Source organism: Xyrauchen texanus, chromosome 3, assembly GCF_025860055.1.
Source record: "Xyrauchen texanus isolate HMW12.3.18 chromosome 3, RBS_HiC_50CHRs, whole genome shotgun sequence".
NCBI classification, from domain to species: Eukaryota; Metazoa; Chordata; class Actinopteri; order Cypriniformes; family Catostomidae; genus Xyrauchen; species Xyrauchen texanus.
This window is the reverse complement of record NC_068278.1, coordinates 15573230-15600675: the sequence shown is the minus strand read 5'-3', so window position 1 is coordinate 15600675 and position 27446 is coordinate 15573230. Positions and strand designations below refer to the sequence as shown.

Here is a 27446-nt window from a genome sequence, read left to right as displayed (position 1 = left end):
GAGAGTTGACAGCAACAGATTCCAAATGCAAATAGCACACTTGAAATGAAATCTGGACCTTTTATCTGCTCCTTGTAAATGGGATAATGAGGGAATAACACACACCTGGCCATGGAACAGCTGAGCAGCCAATTGTCCCATTACTTTTGGTCCCTTAAAAAGTGGGAGGTACATATACAAACTGTTGTAATTCCTACACCGTTCACCTGATTTGGATGTAAATACCCTCAAATTAAAGCTGAAATCTGCAGTTAAAGCACATCTTGTTCGTTTAATTTCAAATCCATTGTGGTGGTGTATAGAGCCAAAAAGATTAGAATTGTGTCGATGTCCCAATATTTATGGACCTGACTGTATAATTCAGGAATAGCAGTAAGGTATTTCCCATTCTTATTTACTTGTAGTTGGCTTGTCTTGAATTCATGGCACATAGAAAGCTGCAGTTATAACACTAGTTTAAAAATGATTTAAAAAAAAATTGTTGGAATTAGCACACAGTTCTAAATTCAGACAATTTGATGTCTGTAATGTATTACAGTTTTTCTCAATTGCTTTGGCTCAATTTACGAATTTGATTTTTTTTCTCTCAAAACAATAAGTTATTGGAGTTCTCTGAACAATTAGTTTCTTGTTCACACCAGATTTGAATTTCTTATTAATTTAAGCAAATTGCATGTGTTTTGGCACATGTGTGCAAAACAGTAAGTACTTTTCTCTACAATTTGAACAATAACTAAATGCACATGGCTTGCTGATCAAAACCGATGACTTGATTTTCATCATCTTCACAACTTCTAAAATAAAAAGTTTTTTGTCATTGTGTGAGCTGTACTGGTCAAAATGTTTAGATGTTTTTTCACCATAGCAGTCAACCCTGGACATGTTTGTTATATACAAATTTAATTTTTGTTCTACTTTTTTGTTTTGAAATGAAATGAACAAGATGTGCTTTAACTGCAGACTTTCAGCTTTAATTTGAGGGTATTTACATCCAAATCAGGTGAACGGTGTAGGAATTACAACAGTTTGTATATGTGCCTCCCACTTTTTAAGGGACCAAAAGTAATGGGACAATTGGCTGCTCAGCTGTTCCATGGCCAGGTGTGTGTTATTCCCTCATTATCCCATTTACAAGGAGCAGATAAAAGGTCCAGAGTTCATTTCAAGTGTGCTATTTGCATTTGGAATCTGTTGCTGTCAACTCTCAATATGAGATCCAAAGAGCTGTCACTATCAGTGAAGCAAGCCATCATTAGGCTGAAAAATCCAAACAAACCCATCAGAGAGATAGCAAAAACATTAGGTGTGGCCAAATCAACTGTTTGGAACATTCTTAAAAAGAAAGAACGCACCGGTGAACTCAGCAACACCAAAAGACCCGGAAGACCACGGAAAACAACTTCTCCAGGCCATCTCTCCGTCCATCCTACCGGCACTTACACACATAATTAACACATCCCTTCTTGCAGGGACTTTTCCCACTACATTTAAGCAGGCTCAAGTAACCCCACTGCTGAAAAAACCAGCACTTAACCCCACACAGACAGAACACTACAGACCAGTCTCTCTCATCCCATTCATGGCAAAAACACTTGAAAGGGCAGTTTTCAATCAGATCTCCGCCTATCTCTCACAGAACAAGCTGCTGGATGACAATCAGTCAGGCTTCAAAAGTGGACACTCCACTGAGACTGCCCTGCTGTCTGTCATCGAGTCGCTTAGACAGGCGAAAGCTGAATCCAGATCATCCGTTCTGATTCTGCTGGACCTTTCTGCAGCCTTTGACACAGTCAACCATCAGATCCTTCTCTCCACCCTCTCTAAACTGGGTATCACTGGAACTGTGCTTGATTGGTTCAACTCTTATCTCTCAGAAAGGTCCTTTGAGGTAGCATGGAGAGGGGAAGTATCCAAGCCACACCAGTTACTTACTGGGGTACCTCAGGGATCAGTGCTTGGGCCACTTCTCTTCTCCATATACACAACATCACTGGGACCCATCATCCAGTCACATGGTTTCTCTTACCACTGCTACGTTGATGACACGCAACTCTACTTGTCTTTCCAGCCCAACGACACCACAGTGACCGCTCGAATCGCTGCCTGTCTGGCAGACATCTCAGCCTGGATGAAGGAACACCACCTTCAGCTCAACCCTGCCAAGACCGAACTCCTTGTCTTTCCAGCCAACCCGGCTGTTGAACACAACATCACCGTGCAGCTGGGTCCAACTACAGTTTCGCCTTCCAAAACGGTCAGAAATCTAGGGGTAACCATTGATGATGAGCTAAATTTCACAGACCACATTTCAAAAACTGCAAGATCATGTAGATTTACACTCTACAATATCAGGAAGATAAGACCCTTCCTCTCTGTACATGCCACACAACTGCTCGTTCAGTCCCTTGTCATAACTAGACTGGACTACTGTAACGCTCTCATTGCAGGCCTTCCTGCATGTGCTATTAGACCTCTCCAAATGATCCAGAATGCAGCAACACGTCTGGTCTTTAATGAACCTAAGAGAGCACATGTTACACCACTCTTTGTCTCTCTCCACTGGCTGCCGGTTCATGCATGTATTAAATTCAAGGCCCTGATGCTGGCATATAAAACAGTCACTGGGTCTGCTCCAGCATACCTAAAAACATTTATGCAGAGATACGTTCCCACCAGAAGCCTGCGGTTGGCTAAGGAACGTCGCCTTGTCGTACCAAAACAAAGAGGCACCAAAACACTTTCCCGGACTTTCAGTTTCATCATACCACGGTGGTGGAATGACCTTCCCAACTCAATCCGGGAAGCTAACTCACTGTCTATCTTCAAAAAACGGCTAAAAACACATCTTTTCCAAAAGCACTTAACCGGTCACTAAAAAAATTAAATAAAATAAAAAATAAAAAAATTATTTACATTTCTTGTTGCACTTAAATCTGTTTTGTATACTATTCTGATGATAGTGAAACTTTGTAATATGGCACTTTTTGTACCACTGTCTCCCTAAGATGATTCGCTGATGTTCTTCCTCTTTTGTAAGTCGCTTTGGATAAAAGCGTCTGCCAAATGAATAAATGTAAATGTAAAATGTATTTTGGTGGCATTGGCCAATTTACTGACACAATAACTAGGTTTTGAAGCATGAATTAAATGTTTTGGGTGAGTTACTACATTTTTCATAAATGCAACAGGGTTGTGATGTCCCATAAAACAGTTGTGACACTTACAGTTTAGAGAATGCTACGACTGTTTTAAAAAATGATCCAAAGTGACTGAGAAAAACCGTAAAGGAAAAACAAAGATATGTTACATCATTGTAATGTGATAATGTTATTGATGTGTTTAATTGTAATGTAATGACTGTGTAATAGAAAACCTTTCTTATGTTTTAAAGATGTTACAATAAAGTGGCTTTTTTATGGTTGAACACTTTTTGGACAAATATTGCAATATCCCCTGTGAAATCTTCTAACTCTTTGAGAAAGGCCATCATTGTGGGCAAAGAAATGTGAACATGTTAATGAAGAGGAGTCTTTTTTAACTGTCTTAAAATACAGTTTAGTATTTCATAAACATTATAGTCATGTCTGTTTCCCATAAGCACTGAACATATATTTAGAAAGCAAACTGAATGATGATCAAAGAGAGGAACAACCCACATAAGGTAATGACCTCTGGAACAAGATTTTCTTTTCACAATACTTCCTTCTCTTTTTCTGTAAATAACGACCTGTAAAATACACGGAGGTGAACACGAGGAACTGCTCATCCAGAATGTTTGCATTACTGTAACTGTAAAGGCCATAGATAGATAGATAGATAGATGGATGGATGGATGGATTGATAGATGGATGGATGGATGGATGGATGGATGGATGGTTGGATGGATGGATGGATGGCTGGGTGGTTGGAGGGATGTGTGGTTGGTTGGATGGATGGGTGGTTGGTTGGATGGATGGATGGATGGATGGATGGATGGATGGGTGGTTGGTTGTATGGATGGATGGATGGTTGGTTGGATGGACTGGTGGATGGATGGAGGGATGGATGGATGGATGGATGGATGGATGGTTGGATGGATGGGTGGGTGGATGGATGGGCGGTTGGTTGGATGGATGGATGGTTGGTTAAATGGATGGATGGTTGGATGGATGGATGGGCAGTTGGTTGGATGGATGGATGGATGGTTGGTTGGATGGATGGATGGATGGATGATGGATGGATGGATGGATGGGTGGTTGGATGGATGGGTGAATGGATGGGTGGTTGGATGGATGGGTGAATGGATGGGTGGTTGGTTGGATGGATGGATGGATGGATGGGTGGTTGGATGGATGGGTGGATGGATGGATGGTTGGTCATACATCAGTTTCTGTGAGGATATGTGCATCCCTACTAGGACATTTTTATCATTCAACAATGATAAACCATGGTTCACAGGAAAACTCAGACAACTTCGTCATGCCAAAGAGGAGGCTTACAGGGGTGGGGATAGAGTCTTGTATAATCAGGCCAGGAACACACTGAATAGGGAAATCAGAGTGGCTAAAAGAAGCTACTCTGAGAAGCTGCAAAACAAGTTTTCAGCTAACGACCCTGCATCAGTGTGGAGTGGCCTGAAACAACTTACTAATTACAGGACTCCTAACACCAACCCTGTGGTGGACCAACTACTGGCTGACGACCTGAATGTGTTTTATTGCAGATTTGAAAGGCCCAATTTCACACCCCACATACACTCGGACCTTCATTTCACACAACCATTAACACCTCCTGCAACCCCCTTCTACCCCCTCTTGCTACACTACCTGCACTCAAGATCTGTGAGGACGATGTGTGCCGTGTCTTTCAGAAGCAAAGGTCAAGGAAGGCTCCAGGCCCAGATGGCATCTCACCAGCGTGCCTTCATTCCTTTGCTAACCAACTGGCCCCCATCTTCACTCAGATCTTCAATAGATCACTGGAGCAGTGTGAAGTCCCATGCTGCTTCAAACGCTCCGTTAGTATCCCCATCCCTAAGAAACCTAAAATCACAGGACTTAATGACTACAGACCTGTCACCCTGACATCTGTGGTTATGAAGTCATTTGAGAGACTGGTGTTGGCCCACCTGAAGGACATCACTGGACCCTTTCTGGACCCCCTTCAATTTGCTTATCGAGCAAACAGGTCTGTGGATGATGCAGTCAACATGGGTTTGCATCACGTCCTGCAACATGTGGACAGACCGGGGACATACGTGAGGATCCTTTTTGTGGACTTCAGCTCGGCTTTCAACACAATCATCCCAGATATACTCCGGACTAAGTTAAACCAATTCCCTGTTCCCACCTCTACCTGTCAGTGGATTACCAGCTTTCTGACGGACAGGCAGCAGCTTGTGAGGCAGGGAAAATTAACTACCACCACCTGTACCATCAGCACTGGTGCCCCCCAGGGATGTGTGCTCTCCCCACTACTCTTCTCCCTGTACACCATTGACTGCACCACCATGGACCCCGCTGTCAAGCTCCTGAAGTTTGCAGACGACACCACTGTCATCGGCCTTATCTGAGATGATGATGAGTCTGCATATAGAAAGGAGGTTGAACGGCTGGCTTTCTGGTGCATTCAAAACAACCTGGAGCTGAACACGCTCAAAACAGTGGAGATGATTGTGGACTTTAGGAGGAACACCCCATCATTGTCCCCCCTCACCATTCTAAACAGCACTGTGGCAGTAGTGGAGTCATTCAGGTTCCTGGGCACTACCATCTCACAGGATCTGAAGTGGGAGATACACATCGACTCCATTGTGAATAAGGCCCAGCAGAGGTTGTACTTCTTTCGCAAGCTGAGGAAGTTCAACCTGCCACCAGTGCTGCTGAAACAGTTCTACTCAGCAGTCATTGAATCTGTCCTCTGCACTTCAATAACTGTCTGGTTTGGTGCAGCTACGAAATCAGACATCAGAAGACTACAAAGGACAGTTCGGTCTGCTGAGAGGATTATTGGTTGCCCCCTGCCCCCCCCCCCCTTCAAGAACTATACACTTCCAGAGTGAGGAAAAAGGCTGGTAAAATCACTCTGGACCCCACTCACCCTGCCCACTACCTTTTTGAACTGTTGCCTTCTGGCCGGCGCTTCAGAGCTCTGAACACCAGAACCGTCAGACACAGGAATAGATTTTTCCCTCAGGCCATCCATCTAATGAACAATTAAATTGCCCCATTGAGCAATAATGATGTGCAATACACAGTTTAATTTTAATTTGAATTTATATTATCCAACATATCCACTTCTGCCATTACTTACATTGCTCTGTACATAATATACTGTTTTTTGTTCTTTATATACAGATTGTATTAGATTTGCACTACTTGTGTGTATGTGGGTATGTATGAAGGTGAGTGTATGTACGTATATGTATAATTATTTATATTGTGTTCTTTTTTGTTTTTAATTACCTAAGTCTTGCTGCTGTTTTTGGTATTGTTTGTATTGTTGTAGACTGGAAGCTCCTGTCACCAAGACAATGGATGGGTGGTTGGATGGATGGATGGATGGATGGATGGATGGATGGTTGGTTGGATGGATGGATCGGATGGGTGGGTGGGACGGATGGGTGGGTGGATGGATGGGTGGTTGGATGGATGGATGGATGGGTGGATGGATGGGTGGTTGGTTGGATGGATGGATGGATGGTTGGTTGAATGGATGGATGGATGGATGGATGGATGGATGGGCGGTTGGTTGGATGGATGGATGGATGGATGGATGGATGGATGGATGGTTGGTTGGATGGATGGATGGATGGATGGATGGATGGGTGGTTGGTTGGACGGATGGATGGATGGATGGGTGTTTGGTTGGTTGGATGGATGGATGGATGGATGGTTGGTTGGATGGATGGATGGATGGGTGGTTGGTTGGATGGATGGATGGATGGATGGATGGATGGGTGTTTGATTGGTTGGATGGTTGGATGGATGGGTGGTTGGTTGGATGGATGGATGGATGGCTGGATGGACGGATGGGTGGTTGGTTGGATGGATGGATGGATGATTGGATGGTTGATGGGTGGTTGGTTGGATGGATGGATGGATGGATGGATGGATGGATGGATGGGTAGTTGGTTGGATGGATGGATGGATGGATGGGTGGTTGGTTGGATGGATGGGTGGTTGGATGGTTGGTTGGTTGGATGGATGGATGGATGGATGGATGGTTGGATGGATGGATGGGTGGTTGGTTGGATGGATGGATGGATGGATGATTGGATGGATGGATAGATGGAAGGATGGATGATACATAGATGGATTATTAGCTTGTTTTAGATTATTTTAAGGATACATTTTTATATCAAAAGTTTTTCCAAGATAATCATAATCAGATTGATAAATTCAAGTGTGTCTATAATTTACTAAATTATTACTTTATTCAGACCAAAATATATTAAGACACATTATACTTGGACCTGAGGGAAATATATAAAATTTGCTAAAAACTGTAAATGAACCCTTTAAATATTTAATTACCACATAGAAATAACATCATATACACATAACTCTGGAATTTCTTATCTACATATTTCCTCCAGTGTTGGTGGCTGTAGTGAAATAGGAAGAGGTTGGTGAGGAAGCCCCTCCCACTGTCACAGTAAACTCTATTAACCACAGGTGATATTAACAACTCTCTTGGGCGAGTCTCTTTTTGTAGTTTTGCAGGATGGCTGAAACATATGTGTTACTTGTGGAACTGTTGGGCTTTGAGAAAAGGTTCTTTCCCTCCCAGCATTATGTAAGTATAGACTACTCACATAATAATGCCTTTAAATTGCTATTTAAAATATATGTACAGACATATGAAATATATATTAACAAAAAACTTTTAAGCAGTCCAGTATAGCTTATAGTTTACCTATAAGGCACATTATATTGATTTAAAAATCAATTAACCTACTCTTTATATAACATTACTTCTGAATTTCTTTTGAAAGGTGTACATGCTCTTGGTTAAATGGAGTGATCAATCTGAAAAGCTGATTTACAGACGGTATCCAGAAATCCACACTTTTCATGTAAGTCCATTGTTATTATTTTCTATAACTGAAAGTAAAATAGCGTTAAACGAGTGTTTTTTAATTTTTCATTGCTGTAATCATTTTATGCATTTTTAATCACAATGTCATTTCTATATAATTATTTTCTATATAGCTTTATATGCAGTATGACCACAAGTCTGCAACAAATGAGTATTAAATGAAAAGGAATGCAAAAATTATATATTTAGGATTATTAACTTAATGTTATATTTATTATTTCATTTATAGAAGGCGTTGAAGGAAATGTTCCCTATTGAGGCAGGAGACATTGATGAAAAGGACAGAATCATTCCTTCATTACTTGGTAAAGACGTGTTTGAGAAAATCTAAATGTGTTGAATTTTGTCTTTAGAACCTTTTGATCAACAGAACAAGAACACTCAAAAGTACCAGAACTGCATGTCATAAATGATTAACTGATTAAGTTAATATCAACATCAACAGACTTGCTATCAATACCGGCAAGAAATAAATATGTCATCGCAACATGGTTGTTTCACTTGACAGCATATTTGAGCACACTATACAGAAATAGGTGTTGGTTCTCAGTGTTCCTTTTAGAAGAGGAAGCACCTGCTTTATGTCAAGAATATCAAATGTGCCTATTTATTCAACTTCATGAAATGTCAGATCTAAGAAATTAAGCCCATTGACCAAAAATGTTCTAATGTAAAAAATCTTTTGCATTTGCTGCATGGCATACATTCTGCTTTGCATGGCCACCTTGTTGTAGATTTTATAAGTTTGAGTTTCAGTGCTGCAAAATAATATTTATGGGGAATATTGTGGTGGATACTGCACACATGCTTTACTTTTTCATGGAGGATATTGTGATGAGTGCTACATATTAGCTGAACTTTATTTGGACTTTCTATGGTTGCTGGCAATTGCATGAGACAGATTAATACTGTATCCATAAAGTGAAACTAGTTTTGTAAATTCCATGCAGCACAATACATGACCATACCATAGAATCGCCTACATACTGTATTATAACAAATTATCAGTCAAAACCTTTTATCCGAACAGTCGAAATTAAGTATTTTTCTTCCTCAGCTCCAAAATGGCTGGATAATCAGAAAACAACAGAGACAAGGCAGGGGACTCTTGCTGAGTACTGTCGCGCTCTGCTCAACCTGCCTCCAAACATCTCAGGCTGTCATCTTGTTCTTGACTTCTTCAAAATGCGTCTCGAAGATGAATCTCCACCAGCCCCACACCCGTGAGTCTGTTTGCTCAAAACTGCAACTGTGAGGCTGTGGCTTAATTGTTAGCTAACATGCTCTGACACACCATAGTATTACTGCTTCTATGGGCTGTGCAAGTTTTGCACATTTCGGATCCCTCTTTCTATCCTCTTTGCAAATATATGGCAAATATAGCCTACTATAAAAGTAGCATAAATGGCAAAAATTGTAAATAAAAAAACTGTAGCAGTTGCACATTTGTTTTAACCACAGTTGAGCTTTTAACTTTAAAGGACAATTCCAGGTTCAATACAAGTTAAGCTCGATCAAAAGCATTTGTGGTATAGTATTGTTTACCACAAAAATAATTTTGACCATGCCTCATTTATGAACAAAAAACAAAACAAAAACATGTTATGCATTTAAGTCTTTAACCTTAAAGGATGTAACAGTATACTTTTAAATAGACAGATAAAAATAACCCTCATAAAATACAAATGCACTTGAGAACCAAATGTAGGGGGCAAATTCTGCCCCTTAATTGTAAAGATAATTTCTGACTCTGGCCTAAATCTATATGATTTCAAAAATCCAGTAGAACCGAGATTTTACACGTTAGTCATGTTAAAACATCTATTGTTTACGTCTTGTGGCTATACTTTAAAATAGTGTACTTTAATGTTTATGGACTGGCCCCATTTACTTCCATTGTAAGTGCCTCACTGGAACCGCGATTTTTAAATAATCAAGTCGAATATGTTTTCTGTGGTAATCAGCATTATATTACAAATGCTGTCAACTGAGCTTAACTTGTATTGGACATCCTTATAAGAATACAGCATTTACAGCAAACAAATATTCTCTCTGCAGATACAAAAGAAATGAGACTTTTATGTCCACCAATAGATCACGGTTCAACACCTCATCAGGTAAGGTCTCTTTCTGATCTGCATCTTCTATATAGTGCCATTGCCAAACAGGTGTTTTAAAGTTGTTGTTCTTTGTACAGAAATCACAGGACCTATCATGCTTGAGAGCTACAGAGTGATCACAGACTACAGCAAGAGCTCAAAGTATGAAATCACTCTGAGTGCAGGAGATATGGTGGACATAGTGGAGAAAAGCCTAAATGGTGAGCTGGAAGAGCGATGTATCTACTCTTGGTGCAACAGATGAGCATTTCCCTATGAGTTGACTGGTAGTGGATATAGTTAAAAACCAGATTAGTATATGTAAAGGACTGATGTGTGATTTGATCTGTCACTTGCAGGCTGGTGGTTTTGTCAGTGTGAGTATAAAAGAGGCTGGTTTCCAGCTTCATACTTAGAACCGCTGGATGGAGCAGATGAATTAGAGGAACCAGAGCCTAATTATGTGGGTCAGTGTATATGCCTATACGTCTCATGCTAAGTTTTGTGTAGCTAGACCTTTGACTTAACATGCAAAAGATCTGGTCCCCAGTATAGCCTGTTTTGGCCAAGAACTACCCACTTAACATACCATTTAGGGGCAGGTTTAACTGAAACAGATTTTACCACAGTAATAGTTCAGCAAGGAAAAATTAAGTCTTTGCAAACTGCTGCACATCAACTGTCAGAAATATAATTGAAAATGTGTCAATACTTCGGAAAAATGGTTGAAAATGTGTAAAGGATATCTAATTTACTTTCTTCTAATTGCTTAAAACAAAACTGTGCATGTATTTCAAAGATCACTAAGTCACTAACTTCGTAAACATATTATTTCTTACTCAAATATGCTCATTGTTTCAATACCTGATACCTTGTAGACACAACTTTGTTGCCTGGGAAATGATGAAAAAAACCTGTATGACCTTAAAGGGATAGTTTATCTAAAAATAAAAATTCTCTCATAATTTACTCACCCTCATACCATTCCGGATGTGAATGACTTTCTTTCTTCTGCTGAACACAAACAAACCAAAGGTTTGAAGCTCCAAAAGCCCATAAAGGCAGCATAAAAGTAATCCATATGACTCCAGTGGTTAAATCCATGTCTTCTGAAGTGATATGGTAAGTGGGGGTGAGAAACAGATCAATATTTAATATCTTTCCTTTTTTACTATTAATCTCCCCTTTCACATTCTTTTGTTTTTGGTGATTCACATTCTTCATGCATATCGCCACCTACTGGACAGGGAGGAGAATTTATAGTAAAAAACGGACTTAAATATTTATCTGTTTCTCCCCCACACCTATCATATAGTTTCTGAAGACATGGATTTAACCACTGTGACCAAAATTTTGAAGCTCCAAAAGCACATAAAGGCAGCATAAAAGTAATCCATAAAACTAAAACATTCACTTGCATTGTATGGACCTACAGAGCTGAATTATTCTTCTAAAAATCTTCATTTTTGGTCAGTAGAATAAAGAAAGTCACACACATCTGGGATGGTATGAGTATAAGGAAATGATGAGAACGTTGGGTGAACTATCCCTTTAAGTAGCGAACAGTCAGCCAATCAGATTAGAGAATGCCGGATCAAAAATGTTTCCAGTTTCTTGTGCAACATGCATCAGATAGACTTTGGTCTAAAGCTGAGACTAACTGCCAGAATAAACTTTGTCAAATTAAAAAAATTGTCATTAATTGTGTTATATGGATGTTTTGATCATACTGATATTTATCCACAACAGGTGAGCTCTACAAAACCACAAACGCATATACAGCTGTAGAAGAAGATGAGTTGACTCTTGAGGCAGGAGAGACTATTGAGGTCATCCATAAACTTTTGGATGGCTGGTGGGTGGTCAGGTATGAGTCATACTCTTTAAACAAAATTAGAAAATTTTTAGTCATCAGATGAGCCATTGGATGATTCATAATCATATCAGATTCCCAAATGTCAACTTTTGTCTCGAACAGGAATGGAGAAGATACAGGCTACTACCCTTCCATGTTCCTAAGCAGGGCAGGAGAGCAGAAAGAGGTGGATGCTGAGAAGGACGTGGTCAGAAGATCAACCCCACCACCAAGAAGGTAGAGTAACTGTATATAGGTCTCATTATATGACGCAGGTAAATATGTCTGCTTTAACCTAAAATAACAGTAACTGAACACTGTGCTTATCTCAATTCTTTTTTCCATCTTGGCCCACAGATCTACCATACCCAACGCCCAGAGCATCCATACTAAGGGACGTCAGCAAATCAGTCTGGACATCTATCGTAAGCAGAGTCGACGGTTCTTACAGCAGCGAAGAAGTCTAAACTCTCCACTGCAAGAGAGGAAGACAAACACAGGTGTGTATCCTCCATTGAGACATAACCCTAACCCTAAATTATTCTAGCTTATGGAGGGACAAAATAAATAAATCAAGAAAGAATGATGCAATAAACAAATAATTATGGCTCTCAATCGATAATGGTATGCCGATTTAATAATCAAAATTAAACGCAATTATTCGCATATATGCTGAGAAAGCCCCTCAAATAACAATAATTCAATACAGTAATATTTAAATAAGCATTAGTTATTATTAGTAACTAATCGAACATTTGTTTGTGTGAATGGAGAGCGCGATCGGGAGATGAGAACGTTACCTGTCACCTGCGAGTCTAACACCTGTTTCGTGTTATAGTGAGGGTGCAGGAGAGTTTAAAATAAAGCCATACACCAGAAAAGAGAGAGAGACTGTTCCTTCATCTGTCTCTGTGTGTGTGTGCGTGTGTGTGCATGCGTGCAACAAATGCAACCTCCGGAGGACACAGCCTTCCAAACAAGACACAGCCAATAAGTGTGGCTGTTTGTTATAAGCTGCGCATTGATTATACAGCTGGAGTTTCGCTTACTACCCCCTGGAGAAAACGTGTGGTACTTCAATCTTGAATTGCTCCAGTGGTAAGAATATTCCTTATACGGTCCAGGAACACGATTAATTGCGTTACTTTTTTTTAACAATGTTGTTTTTTTATAAAATTAATCACACTAAATTAATGCATTAAATTGACAGCCCTAAACATAATATAATTAAATGTAAACATAAATAAATAATTGTTTGTTTATTTTTGTTTGTTATTTATTGATATACATATCTTTTTGGTATATTTAATACATTTGTTTATTTGATTTTGTCCATTAAATCCCTTCATAGTAGCTGGTTATATAATGTAACTTTCTTGTGGCCTGTGAAACTTTTAATTAAAATTTGACATGAAGTTGTGGTATAACTGTATGTGTATAACTGTATTTTTCCTCTAGCAGACAAAACATTTACATATTAGCACAGATGCAAGCAAAGTTTTACAGACCTGTTAGATTGAAGAGTTGTATTTATTTATACAAATGTGTTATATTTGTGTTTGTATAGAGAACGTTGCAAAAACAGACTCGTTCAAAGCAGAAGATCTGGACCAAAATACTCCAGTCATTCCTCCCCGGCCAAGTCCTCAGCTCATTCTGGAGCGCTGCACTGAGAACACGTGCAAGAGAGTCAGCATACATGAAGGCAACTGAACTTCATTCAAAAGCATGTGCTAACACTTGACATGAATATGTTGTGTATGTAACTGACATTCAGAAACTTGAACATACAAATGCTCGGTGCATCCCTGCTTTGCCCAGAACCTATTATAAGCTATGTGTTGGAAAATAAAACATGTATAAATGTGTCAACTGGCTATTTACTTTATTCATATTTTTTTATATCATTATTTACTGTATAAGGGAGATCAGGCCTAGTTGCCACAAGGGCAATATTTTATTAACTATACTGTTTTCAGTCAGAAGATCTATTGAACAAATGCTTGTTTTCTCTAGAAGTTTCATCCAAATTCATCATTTTTTTATCAGATGTTTGGGTAAACAAGTCAAGACAATAAAACCAGACTGGAATACATCAAGCAAGGGTCAACTATATTTTGAAAGTCATGGTATCAGGAAAGTGTATACTTCATAATATAATGTAAGGTTGGGGCAGTTATTAGTTTCCATTGATATTTTTTAAGTTGCCCTTTGTTGATTTGTGTAACATAATTGTTTTACGGTTTACATTTTGCTAAATTGTAGTCAAATTTTGATTTGTGGGAAATTAGTTTGTATAAGCCCTTTTTTCCCCTTTTCCCAGCACTAATATTTATTTATTAAACATTTTAAAAAAAATTGACATTCCCAGCACTATTACGTTTTTTCAAACGTTCCCAGCACTATTTCTGTATTGTTTTTTTTCTTCTTTAAATCCGCTTCTGTGCAAATTTATATATATTTATATAGTTTAAGAAAATAGTCTATAATACGTTTTTAAACGTGTATTTTGTGAAAGATGGCTTTTTAATTTTAGATTTTAGAATGTATTTTTAAGAATGTGTTTCAAAAATAAGAATATTCACTGGAGTAAAGTAATCGTGGCACTCTCTCCTCTTTGCGTGTTTAAGCTTGTAATGATGTTTATTTGACGTTAGTATAAGGATTGAAAAATAAAGAAAGAAACATTGAATTGCTAATTAAATGCGTAGTAACTGATCAAGTGATGGAGGCATTTGATGACTAATTACGGTGTAGACGAACAGAAACAGAAACACAACACATGCGCGCCGCTCACTGGTTGTTTTGGTCATTACACAATTTGTGTTCACGTCATAAGTCAAAAGTGTAAGAATCCGCTATTGTCACTTTTTCTGGTTGACTATAACTTCTATAGTATGTCTTTGATGGGCATAAAAAAAAAAAACTAAAAATAACTGAAAAGTCAAAAAATGCTTTCATTGTTTAACCTTATATAGATTTTTTTTCTTTTCTCCCTCTGGCTTTTGGTTTTTTTATTTGATAATTTTTTTTATTATTTTTTTTTTTACTGTTCTTGTTATGTAATTTTTACACAATTTCATGTAAGACGTAAATAATTGTATATAAAAAAATTAAATAATAATAGTTCATTCGTGTTAGCTGTCATGGCTGAACAACAAAAACTCAAATTGCCGTTTATTTTGAGTCGGGCAATGTGAATAGAAGTATGTAAAGTGACATATATATTAGAGGATTCTGTGATTATTAAACTGTGAGTAGCTGCTTTAAGATAACCTCTGTCCAAAACAGACTGCATCACAAGAAATTTGGTATCATGACTACTGTGTTCTCTTACAGTACTGTTGCGGTACCATGGTAGTAGACAGTTATGCCATGGTTCTAAATGATTACCACATTCAAAAAACTAGGGGATGCTGATTAGGAACTAGTTCACTACAGATGTCTGATCAGAGACACGAAGAAACAGCTTAAAATTCTTTTGACCTTTGATCTTTATTTTCATCACCATAAATTCCACAGTGTTTCACTAGGGCTTTGTGCACATTTGTGTGTGATCTAAAAGGGGCAAATAAATAAAAATAATTGACAATAATGAAATATCACAAGATTAGAATAAACTAAATTGATAAACATGGTGCATATAGCATGAGCACATCCATATGCTATAATCAGCATTCACAGATAAATGCACAAACACAATCCTAAAAGACAACTCATTTCCTTCTAAAAAGTATCCTTTAACAAACGAATATAACATGTCAAGCATGATATAAATTCTGAATGCACATACATGCGTTTGAGTCGAGCGTCTTTTATGCTACAGCTCTAACAGTGTGCTGAAACATTGACTGAACATTGACAGTACAAGTCTCTTGTCAGTATCAGTAAATTCATTATTAGCCTTTTTAACAACCATTGTGCTTGTCCAAAAAACATGGTTATCCGTGCATATGCCACATGCCCCACTAGCACCCCAAGGAGGAATAAGCAGCAAGATTACAGACCCGTGTTCCAGTATGTCAGTCAACACAGGAAACCCAAAGAGAAAGTGTTTGTATGTGGTTTCAGCTACACAGGTGCTTTAGGAATCCATAGATTTGTAGTGCCTGACAGTGGCAGGAAAAAGCCCAGGAAGTACCAGCTCACACCTTACCGCCTGGATACTGAACAGAAGGTAATGTCCTAATGTCTGTTTAAGCTGCACTGCGTAGAATACATAAGAATATAATAATGCTAGTTATATTGTCTATAACAATGTATTGCCTATATACAGTGGCCCCAACAATATTTGGACACTTGGTCACTTTAAAATGTAACAATGTCATTACTTTTAGTATACCACCAACATATTAAACCAAGTGGCACTTATTTTAAAGGAATCAACACAAACACTCTTATCAAGCAATACATTTGAAAAAAAGCAGTTTGTTTGATTTTAAATGATAAAGCAATAGACAAACTGCTCAAAAATATGACAAAAAGTATTGGGACACTTTCTGGGTTTTAAACGTTAATGGGTTAGTCCGTGTCAAATCAACCAAATTTCTGAAACTTTCCCAGCTGAAAAGTTTGATTTTGTTAATATTTGGCTGAAGAAATATCAAAATAAATGAGCACATAATTAATAATAATAATTATATATATATATAAACTACTTCAAATAGTTCTCATCAAAGAATCCTCCATGTGCAGCAATGACAGCTTTGCAGATCCTTGGCATTCTAGCTGTCAGTTTGTCCAGATACTCAGGTGACATTTCACCCCACACTTCCTGAAGCACTTGCCATAGATGTGACTGTCTTGTCGGGTACTTCTCACACACCTTACAGTCTAGCTGATCCCACAAAAGCTCAATGGGGTCAAGATCCATAACACTATTTTCCAATTATCTGTTGTCCAATGTCTCTTTCTTTGCCCACTCTAACCTTTTATTTTTGTTTTTCTCTTTCAAAGGTGTCTTTTTCTTTTCAATTCTTCCCATAAGTCCTGCACCCCTGAGTCTTCTCTGTCCTGTTGTACATGAAACTGGTGTTGAGCGGGTAGAATTCAATGAAGCTGTCAGCTGAGGACATGTGAGATGTCTATTTCTCAAACTAGAGACTCTGATGTATTTATCCTCTTGTTTAGTTTTACATCTGACTTTCCACATCTCTTTCTGTCCATGTTAGAGCCAGTTGTCCTTTGTTTGAAGACTGTAGTTTCACCTTTGTATGAAATCTTGTAAATTTCAAGCATTGCATAACGTTCACTTCTAGAGAATGCAGTTTTTTGTTGTTGCCATTTTTGACCTAATGACCTTAAGACATGCCAGTCTATTTCATATTGTGGCAACTCAAATACAAACACAAAGTCAAAGACAATGTTAAGTTTCATTTAATGAACCAAACAGTTTTAACTGTGTTTGATATACTGGCAAGTGATTTTCTAGTACCAAATTAGCAATTTAGCATGATTACTCAAGGATAAGGTGTTGGAATGATGGTTGCTGGAAATGGGGCCTGTCTAGATTTGATCAAAATGATTTTTTTCAAGATGGTGCTGTTTTTTTACATCAGTAATGTCCTGACTATACTTTGTGATCAGTTGAATGCCACTTTGGTGAATTAAAGTACCAATTTTCTTCCGAAACAGCAAAATCTGTTCATTATTCCAAACTTTTGGCTGCCAGTGTGTGTGTGTATATATATATATATATATATATATATATATATATATATATATATATATCAAGAATCTAAAAGGATATTAAGATTTCTTTAATACTTCCAGAGTTATAGGCACTCCAACTTTGGACTCTCACAATTGGCAGGTACAGTGCATCCGGAAAGAATTCACAGCGCTTCACTTTTTCCACATTTTGTTATGTTACAGCCTTATTCCAAAATTGATTAAATTCATTATTTTCCTAAAAATTCTACAAAAAATACCCCATAATGACAACGCGAAATCTTTGCAAATATATTAAAAATAAAAAACGAAAAAAATGACGTACATAAGTATTCACAACCTTTGCCAAATTGAGCTCAGGTGCATCCTGTTTCCACTGATCATCCTTGAGACTTCTTGGCACTTTATGTTAGAATAGGGAAGTAGGGTTATTACAATAAAGGGTATTTTTGTGTGATGGTCTGATGTAACTAATGTCTGGGAGTTGTGAAAGTGTTTATGAATACTGTACTTGGGAAGGACATGTACCGGCTAATGTTAGTTTTTTATTGCTTTGTCTTTTTGTAGATAAGAGTTATGACCATGTCCTGGAGCCATCTCCAGTGTTTCTCCCTCTGGCCAACCCTCATGAGACATGCTACTGTCATATTGTCATATTAACATTCTGAGATGTGATGTGCAGATTTATTGTCATTTTTTCATTGAAGGTTGGAGTCGTAACACAGTGAGTGTGCAAGTGCTCAGGACACACAAGAGTCATGTGCCTATCCGGTTCCACCCCAATTTACCCTGACCTTCATGTCTGCTCTCTACTTTCACAACTGGTCTATGAATTTTTCTAAAACATTTAAATTCCCATCATATTCTGCATAAATGTATTAAAATAAAAACATTCCTGATGAAAAAATTGGTAACACATTGCTAACACTTTACAATAAGGTTTCATTTGTTAACAAACAATGAACATTTACAGCATTTCTTAATCTTGGCTAATGTTGATTTTTAACATATAGTAATAAATTTTTAAAATCTAAAATTGTTAAAAACATTAACAAAGATTCATAAATGCTGCAAAAAAACTATTGTTCATTGTTAGTTCATGATATCTAATGCAGGAACCCTATTGTAAAATGCTACCAAAACATTTAGATAATTTAACTTTTCATGAATTTTTATTTTTATTAATGGATAGTCCTGACTCTAAATTCTGTTTGGATGATCCACTATTGAAGCGGTTGTAAAATTACTATAAACCTGCACCTGCGAGCGCACAAACTATATAAATGGTGGAACTTACCTGGTGAAAGAATTGTTTATTCCAATAATTATTAATATCAAATATTACTGTTTATTGAGCACCCCTTGAACAACTACAAACATAAAAAAATTGTCTAAAGTGATATCCAGACACTTGAACAAACCCTTCATGTCTGTCCTTTATGTCTCTCTCTATTTCAGTGATTAGTTTTAAGCATGGGTAGTAATGCCTATGGAAGGTGTGGGAGGAAAATTGTAGAGGATAAAGTGTACAGGTATGTCCTCCAGCCATATAAAATCGTGCTTTAATACATTTATTTCCATTTTTTGCTCTAACCTGATGAAATAATTATTCAGTATGTCTGGGAATGGCTCCTAATTGGCCTTTTGATGTTTTGGTGGGTTCTATTTCTGCAGTAATGTAGCAGGAGGCAATATTATTAAAGTATATACTGTATTAACCTTCATCTAAAGCATGATATATAATCGACAATGCACTTGAGGTGGTCTGGTTTCCTTGACCAAACCCGTTTTTGTCTAAAAAAAGAAGATTATTATTTCTAATGACTGTCTTTTTCTTTGTTTCCCTGATGTGGCAGCCATTTTGTTCACAAGATTGAGGGTTTTGACAGGTACAGTATGTGATGACACGTTCACCACTCTTATAATGTCTTGATTCATAATATACAAACAAACAATTTGAAGAAGAAAAAGCAGCTATTATGTTAGCAAATAGTCACCTGTAAACTGGCAATGCATGCCTTAGACTTCAATTCAATATGAAACCAATATTGTTCACAAAACCCGGTTCACTTTAAAGAACGATTGATCAGTGCACATTTGTCAAATTATAATCTTTCATTAAAATGTATTAACTTGCTCTTCCTCTTAATCAATTTTCCTTTTCTGCTGATATCACTCAGGCCATGCGAGCAGTTGGATAAGGTTAGCATTAGCTTATAAGGTTAGCATTAGCTTTTTAGGCATTGTTTTAGGAACCCTGCATTCAGGTGTGACTCCATTCTGGTGTGTTATAGACGTTTTTCATGATCCAATCTATTTTTTCTCATTGAAGATCTCTTTTCCCTCAAAAATGTGTCACATTACTGAAGTAAAAGAGGTTGTGAATGGGGATTCATGGCATGCTATTTTTCCACAAACAGCTTTAGCATTTTGTTTTTAATCAGCAGTGATAACCCTCACAATTTCTGTTTTATGGAAATTCAATATTTCTGATATTAAATGTAATCTTGCAGTATAATTCCCAATCAGTCATTATAAACGGAGTATAAACAGAGACTATTTAGCCCTGAAATGGAGCACTTGTCTGCGATGGACTGGCGACCTGTCCAGGGTGTCCCCCGCCTTTTGCCCAATGTTAGCTGGGATAGGCTCCAGCCCCCCGCGACCCTGTACACAGGATAAGCGGTTGACGATGGATGGATGGATGGATGGAGCACTTGTATTAAAACGAGTGGAAGAAATCGGAATGGATGTAGAAAGGGTCCCGCCTTACAGGTAAAAGAGCCAATACCTTTCAGATACAGACATCGCCTCTCAGTTAACTGGAGTATGTGCATGCAAATTAGCTGGACCAGATTGAAAAATGGCGTTTTGGTGCTGAAGAAGCACAATTTATGATACTATTGTTGTCAAATTTGATTTGATTTGATTTGATTTGATTGAAATTTTAATGCAGATTTGAAAATTGTGATTTGATTGTAATCTGGACCAACCGTTTCTTTCCTTATTCAAGTATATAGGAGCTGTACGTTTTTTTGCTGCTTATATCCATAGAAAATAGCTGCCTGGGAGAATTCCAAAGATGGCAGCCAGTGGACTGATTTCCTTGCAAGGGACATTTGGATAAGCTCTCCTGTTTCTGTTGTCCTGTAGGTGGCTTGTGGGCAGGATCATAGTCTATTTGTAACAGAGAGAGGCTCTATGTATGCTTGTGTGTGGGAGGCAGATGGACAAATAGGTTGGTTTCATCACCTCTCTCACCATCACAATCTCTCTCAAATTATATTATTATTTATTTAAAAATATATAATGATCATGCATGCTGCTAGATGAAATATTTGTACTTTTAAACATTCATAAAATGTTTACATTCATATAAATCTTGATTTCGATAAGAAGTTTTTTCATGCATGTTATGCATCAACATCTTATAACTTTCTCATTGTTTTAACTTGTAAATATGAAAACCATTTTACTCAGACTTCACTTGATATTTAGAAGATTGCTCGCTCAAAATGAAAATTCAGTCATCGTTTACTCACCCTCATGTTGTTCCAAATCTATATGACTTTCTTTTTTCCATATAATGCAAAAGGAGATGTTTGGTAAAATAACGGCCTCAGTCACCATTCATTTTCATTCAGGGTCGGCCCAGCATTTTGGGGGCCCTAAGCAGATTTCCAAAATGGGGCCCACCTAACCAAACATACCCAACATCAAGCAAGCTTAAACTGTGCAATTAACAAGTACATTTATTAAAAATAAAAAGCTTAAAAATGCAAAAATATCAACAGTAGGTTCAGAAGTACAAAAATGAAATAGAATATAAATTTATTATTTTTTAAACTAACCCAATACACTAATCACATTCACAAATGAACAAATATATTTAATGACATTTCAAGACTATGCAAATAAATAAGAAATAATTAAATTACAAAATTAAGGTAATTTAGTTGCTATTTAGACCTTGTAAATAGTGGCAAATGCTATTTACACCTTAGTGTATATTGTGGCAAACACGCACAGCAAAGTTTTCTAAAACGGTATATAATAAAACAACATATTCAAGTATAATTTTTGTGATGGAACTTGCATTTTTGGCGTAATGGTGCCTCTTCACTCCTGCCATTAAATGCAGTGCACGGCTCTAGAGACAATGGTCTCTAAGTGCGCACATCATGACCCTCACTTCCCACCCGCTGGAGAAACCCACCTCCCACTCGCTTTGGACAAGGAAATGTAGGGGGCTCCCTGGTGGTTGCGGGGCCCTATGCAGCAGCTTATGTCGCTTATTAGGTAGGGCCGGCACTGCTTTCATTGAATCTTTTTGCCCTGTGCAATAAAAGGGTATGGTGACTGGGGTAGTCATTCTGCCTTTTGTGTTGCACAAGAGAGAGAGAGAGAGAGAGAGAGAGAGTCACATGTGTCTGGAACAACATGAGGGTGATTAAATGATGACAGACTTTTCATTTTCAGGTGAAATAATTAATCATTATTTAAGGTTTGGGCCACCACAAGTCCTCCTATCATGTGCTTGTTGGAGGTGACTTGGTTGGTGTCAAAGTTCAGCAGGTGGTCACATATGGAGACTGCAGTTTGGCTGTGTGCACTGACGGGCAGCTGTTTGACTGGGGGAACTCTTGAGTATCTGCAGCTGGCGTCTGTCACTGAAGCGACACAGGTACAGAGGCCAGTACAAAAACAACTGGACAAGACATAACAGGAATGATTGAAATACTTCACTGACAGACGATGTTGGTTTACTCCACTAGAATGATCCTGAATTTTCTGTGATGTGTTTGCTGGGATATACAAAACGCCAGGTCGAGTAAATCAAATTTTTTTGATTAGCTCACCACGGCTGCTGCCTCTGAGTGGGGTAGGTCAAGTCCGACAGGCAGCATGTGGAGGAACACAGGTGGTTGTCCTGAACGGTAAGATTAGATTAATCTCAGGAAACCATATGATAGCAAATTATATTAAAAGAGTTTGAGTGATTTTGTACACTAACGAAAAAAAAATGTTATTGAATGTGTACAATAGTATTACCAAGATATTGATAAAATCCCTTGAAGGACCATGTAAATACCATGGTATATAAATATGGTAAACATTCAGTACCATAGTATGTATCAAATTTCTATGGTATTGCCATCTGATACCATCATTGTATCAGTGTGTGAATTTATTTGCATATTTTAAAGCCATGGGGCCTCATTTTTTGTGTACATTCATTCATACCAGTTGCTGTTACAATGTTGTGATGGCGATTTATTTTTTAGCTTTCATAATCAGATATTTTGCCCACTGGCACTTTTAATTGTTGCAAAAACATTCAAGCTTAGTTCATTATTTTTCATAAGAAAAGTCACTGTTTGAGTAGTAGTTTAAGCAGCTTTTGGGAGCAACAGTGCAAACACCAAAAAGAATACTTTTGAAAGCCACAGTCGCCTCTGATTTGTATGTAAATTGTCCCATAGAATTAAGTGCAACAATTTATATACAAATGGATTTATGAACAATTTACCTATTAATGGGTTCCACTTTACAATAAGGTTTAATTAGTTAACATTAGTTAATGCATTAAGTATCATGAACTAACCATGAACAATATATTTTTGACAGTATTCATTAAACTTTGATCAAGTTTGTTAGTTCATATCGCATTAATGTTAACATACAAATATATATATTTTTAATAAAAAATTGTATGTTGATATTAATATTAATCAATATTAATAAACTCAGATGTATATGACTTTCTTTCATCTGCTGAACACAAATGAAGATTTCTAGAAGAATATTTCAGCTCTGTAGGTTCATACAATGCAAATCAACAGGGTCCAAAACATTGAAGCTCAAAAAGCACATAAATCCAGCATAAAAGTAATCTATATGACTCCAGTGGTTAAATCCATGTCTTTTGAGACAATATGATAGGGGTGTGTGCAAAACATATACATATTTACATCCTTTTTTTTTTTTTACCATAAATCTCCACGGACACACAGCCCTCCTAAGAGTTCTTCTTTAGTTTTATGCAATTCACATTCTTCGTGCATATCGCCACCTTCTGGTTAGGGAGGAGAATTTAAAGTAAAAAGGGACATAAATATTGATCTGTTTCTCAGCCACGCTTATTATATATCTTCTGAAGACACGGATTAAACCACTGGAGTAGTATGGGTTACTTTTACACTGCCTTTATGTGCTGTTCGGACCTTCAAAGGTCTGGTCACCATTCACTTGCATTGTGAGGACATACAGAGGTGAGATAATATTTCAAAAAATCTTTGTGTTCAACAGACGAAAGAAAGTCACACATCTGGGATGGCATGATAGTGAGTAAACACCCTCAGCATTTGTCAATCTTTTTTGATGTTAATTTCAATATTTACTATTAAAGGTTTCAAATTAAAAGTTGTACACGTTTCCATAATTGAATTCAATAAGAACTAACAACGAACAATTGTGTTTTTATCAATTAATATTATCAAAGATGATTGTTAGTTCATGATACCGAATACATTTACTGATGTTAGCAAATTCTACCTACTGTACAACAATTGCACACATGAAATAATTAATAGTTCAAATAGAACTGGTTCTTATTTATGATATTATTAAAACAAATAAATCACTGTAGAGGAAGGAAAGGTGTTTGTTTGGGGCTTTGGAATTCTAGGAAAAGGCCCAAATCTTTCTGAGTCAGCTATCCCAGAAAGAGTGCCAGCAACATTTTTTGGGAGGTCAGAGTTCAACCCTGCAGTAAAAGTCTCTTCCATCCGCTGTGGACACAACTACTTTGCAGCAGTCACAGGTACATTTCCTATAAATATTTTGTACGTAAATCTGCACAAGATGACATGTTTTTTCTAATTTATGATAGTCTCCTCGTGTATTCAACAATATAACGTGTATTGCAGTGTCTGCATTCAGACAGAAAAAAAAAGTGTTTTAAATGTTATGCGGCAACAGAAGAATGGTTCTGTCCTCTGAAAACACCTGGTAAAAATGCTTGCGCAACAAAGTTGATATTAAATACTGACTGTTTCCTGGCCAGCATCCAAGTTAAATAGAGGGCTGAGTTATTTGCTACATGGATATTGTTTTCAGATCATGGTGAGCTTTTTGTTTGGGGTAAGATTGTGAGAGGGTGTTTAGGCACTGGGAAACATGACGACCAGTATATTCCATGGGGTGGCAAGAAGGCAACAACACTTTCTGTTCTTTTCTTTTTAAAGGAACATTTCAGGTTAAGCTTATAAATCAGTAAAATATATTTTCTTTTGTAATCGATAGAATGTTTAGAGCTTTAAGTTTTAGGAAGGACATTTCTGAAACAATTACACTTGTGTTTGTTCCAAAACGGTTTGACTTTCATGGAACACGCACAAGTTAGGCAGAATGCTCAGTGGCCATTCACTTTGATTTCAGTGGGGGGAAAAAAGCTATTAAAAAGTGAATGGTGACTGAAGCTGTCAGCTCTTAACATTCTGCTGAACATCTCATTTTGTGTTCCATGGAAGAAAGTCATATGAGTTTGGAACAACTTAAAGGTGAGGACAATTATGACAGAATTTAATTTTAGATGAACCATCCCTTTAATTAGTATTTTACCCTGTTCCATAGAATAATGTGAATTTCAGAGTTGCACACATACTAAATATCTATATCTCCCTTTTCTTTATGCTAGCACTTGTCATTTGTTTTAGGTGTTCAGATGTTGCCTGTGGTGTTGACCACATGGTGGCGCTTGTCAAATCAATCATATGAGTCTATGTCACACACTATCAAGAGGAGTGTTTTTAAGGTAACATGGATATATGACACCACCTCTGCTGTTTACAGTATGGACCTAAAAATAGACATGAGAGTAAACAGACTTTGTGACTCCTAAATAACTCAGGGTGTATTTACGAGGAGTACCTTGTATCTGATTTTTGGAATCCCCCCCATAGTTTATTTTTTTGGCTGTTTCATCTTCACATGTGATGTACATGGAACATTCAAAGCCACATTTACAGTACTGATTCTGGATCTGATTTTATTGTTAAAATGCACTAAATTCTACACAGGCAAGGGGACAATCTGATATCTGATCTCAAAATAGTGCAAAATGGGAAATAACGATATTGGCTTTGCTGCTGCGTTTGGCAAAACATCTGACTCTCGCCTCTCCTGCTCTTTTTAAGAACTGTTCAATCTGTCAAAATAAAACAAGTCAAAAATGTATTTGTAGAATTAAATTTAAATGTAAAACAAAATACTTTTTATACCAGTGGAGGTTTGTACAGTTATTTTGTTGGATTCTTAAATAGAATAGTTCAGCCAACAATAAACATTATTTTCTCACCCTCATGTTGTTCCAAAACCATAGAACTTTTTCCTTTGGAACACAAAAGATACTCCGAACCAAAATGTTAGTTGTGAAATCTTACGTCTGCATATTTAAATCTGGTGTCGAGATCTGGTTTTGAGCAGTGTTGAGTACATATCTCAAAAAAGTAATTCTTACAAATTACTTTTCAAATTAATCAGATTACTGACTTCAATAATTGATTCACAGAATTAACTTTTAATTTACTTTCTAAAAACACATTCTACAGAAAAAGTAGTTTTTCCTCTCAGGGAGTTCAATATAACACTTACATTTCCTTCTTGTTCATTGTTCAAGTCATACATTGAGCACCACACATTTCTACCTTACAGAAAGGAAAAAATACACACACATGAACCTGTTTTTAAATATTATTGAAATGTGTAACCCAATTAATGGACTTAAAAGTAATTATTTGAATGTCAGTAACTAACCTGCATCCAGGAATTTAAAATTGAATGTTACACTACTTTTTGTACAAAAAAATAAAAAATACGTTTACAGTATTAAAACTGGTTTTGAGACAAGTGAGAACCAAAATTGTCAAATGTGTCATGACGAGTGTTTGCGTGTCTGGTTTGAATATGCATGCACAAGAGTGGATGAGATTTAGAAGCTTCAGCAGAAGGGAAGACTTTAAGCAAAGACTTGAAATACAGTGCACAAGTCATATGGATGATTTTAAATAATTACACATTTTTCTATTCCATGGGCTAAACATTTATGTGCAGTAGAGCATAAGCATGGTCTTAAAGTAATATTCTGGGTTCAATACAAGTTAAGCTCAATCGACAGTATTTGTGGGATAATGTTGATTACCACAAAACATTTAGACGCTTTAAAAAAAAAAACAAAAGGAAAAATCAAGGTTACAGTGAGGCACTTCCAATGGAATGGAGCCAATGAAAGAGAACATAGACAATTTTTGGAGGGTTTAAAGCGTATAATTTTATAAAAGCACTTAATTCTTTTGTTGAAACTCATGTATTATTTTAGCTATAAAGTTGATTAAATCATAATTTTATACAGTAGTTTTAAGGTTTGTTGACATATCATCATGTCAATTAAGTTGTAAAATTGGGTATAACTACACAGAAAAGGTTAAGAAGCGATTTTATCACAATAAAATCATGTTTTACCATACATGTATATTGTTTACATCTTTTGGCTAGTTTGAAACAGTATTTTAATGTTTACTGATTGGCCCAATTCACTTCCATTGTAACCCAAATGTTTGCTGACATTTTGTGGTAATCAACATTATGCTGTCAATTGCGCTTAACTTGAATTGAACCCGGAATATTCCTTTAAGCCACTTCAGAAAAACATATAAAATGAAATTTAAAGTTGTTAAAATTGC

The 27446-nt window shown here is 37.1% G+C and overlaps 1 protein-coding gene and 1 pseudogene across 2 annotated transcripts; both read left to right on the top strand.

Moving 5' to 3' along the window:
* Nucleotides 1–7463: 7463 nt before the first annotated feature.
* On the top strand, nucleotides 7464–13895 carry LOC127630534 (neutrophil cytosol factor 1-like). Of its 2 annotated transcripts, none has more exons than XM_052108148.1 (11): nucleotides 7464–7776; nucleotides 7976–8056; nucleotides 8312–8384; nucleotides 9137–9302; nucleotides 10138–10196; nucleotides 10277–10399; nucleotides 10538–10645; nucleotides 11928–12045; nucleotides 12157–12270; nucleotides 12391–12533; nucleotides 13601–13895. In XM_052108148.1, the coding sequence occupies exons 1-11, from the start codon at nucleotides 7705–7707 to the stop codon at nucleotides 13744–13746; spliced, it is 1203 nt and encodes a 400-aa protein (XP_051964108.1). In that variant the 5' UTR covers nucleotides 7464–7704; the 3' UTR covers nucleotides 13747–13895. The 2 variants fall into 2 exon arrangements, with proteins under 2 accessions (XP_051964108.1, XP_051964097.1); XM_052108137.1 differs by having other exon boundaries at nucleotides 8309–8384.
* A 2075-nt stretch (nucleotides 13896–15970) lies between these two features.
* Nucleotides 15971–25979, top strand: LOC127624240 (RCC1-like G exchanging factor-like protein; annotated as a pseudogene).
* Nucleotides 25980–27446: the final 1467 nt, after the last annotated feature.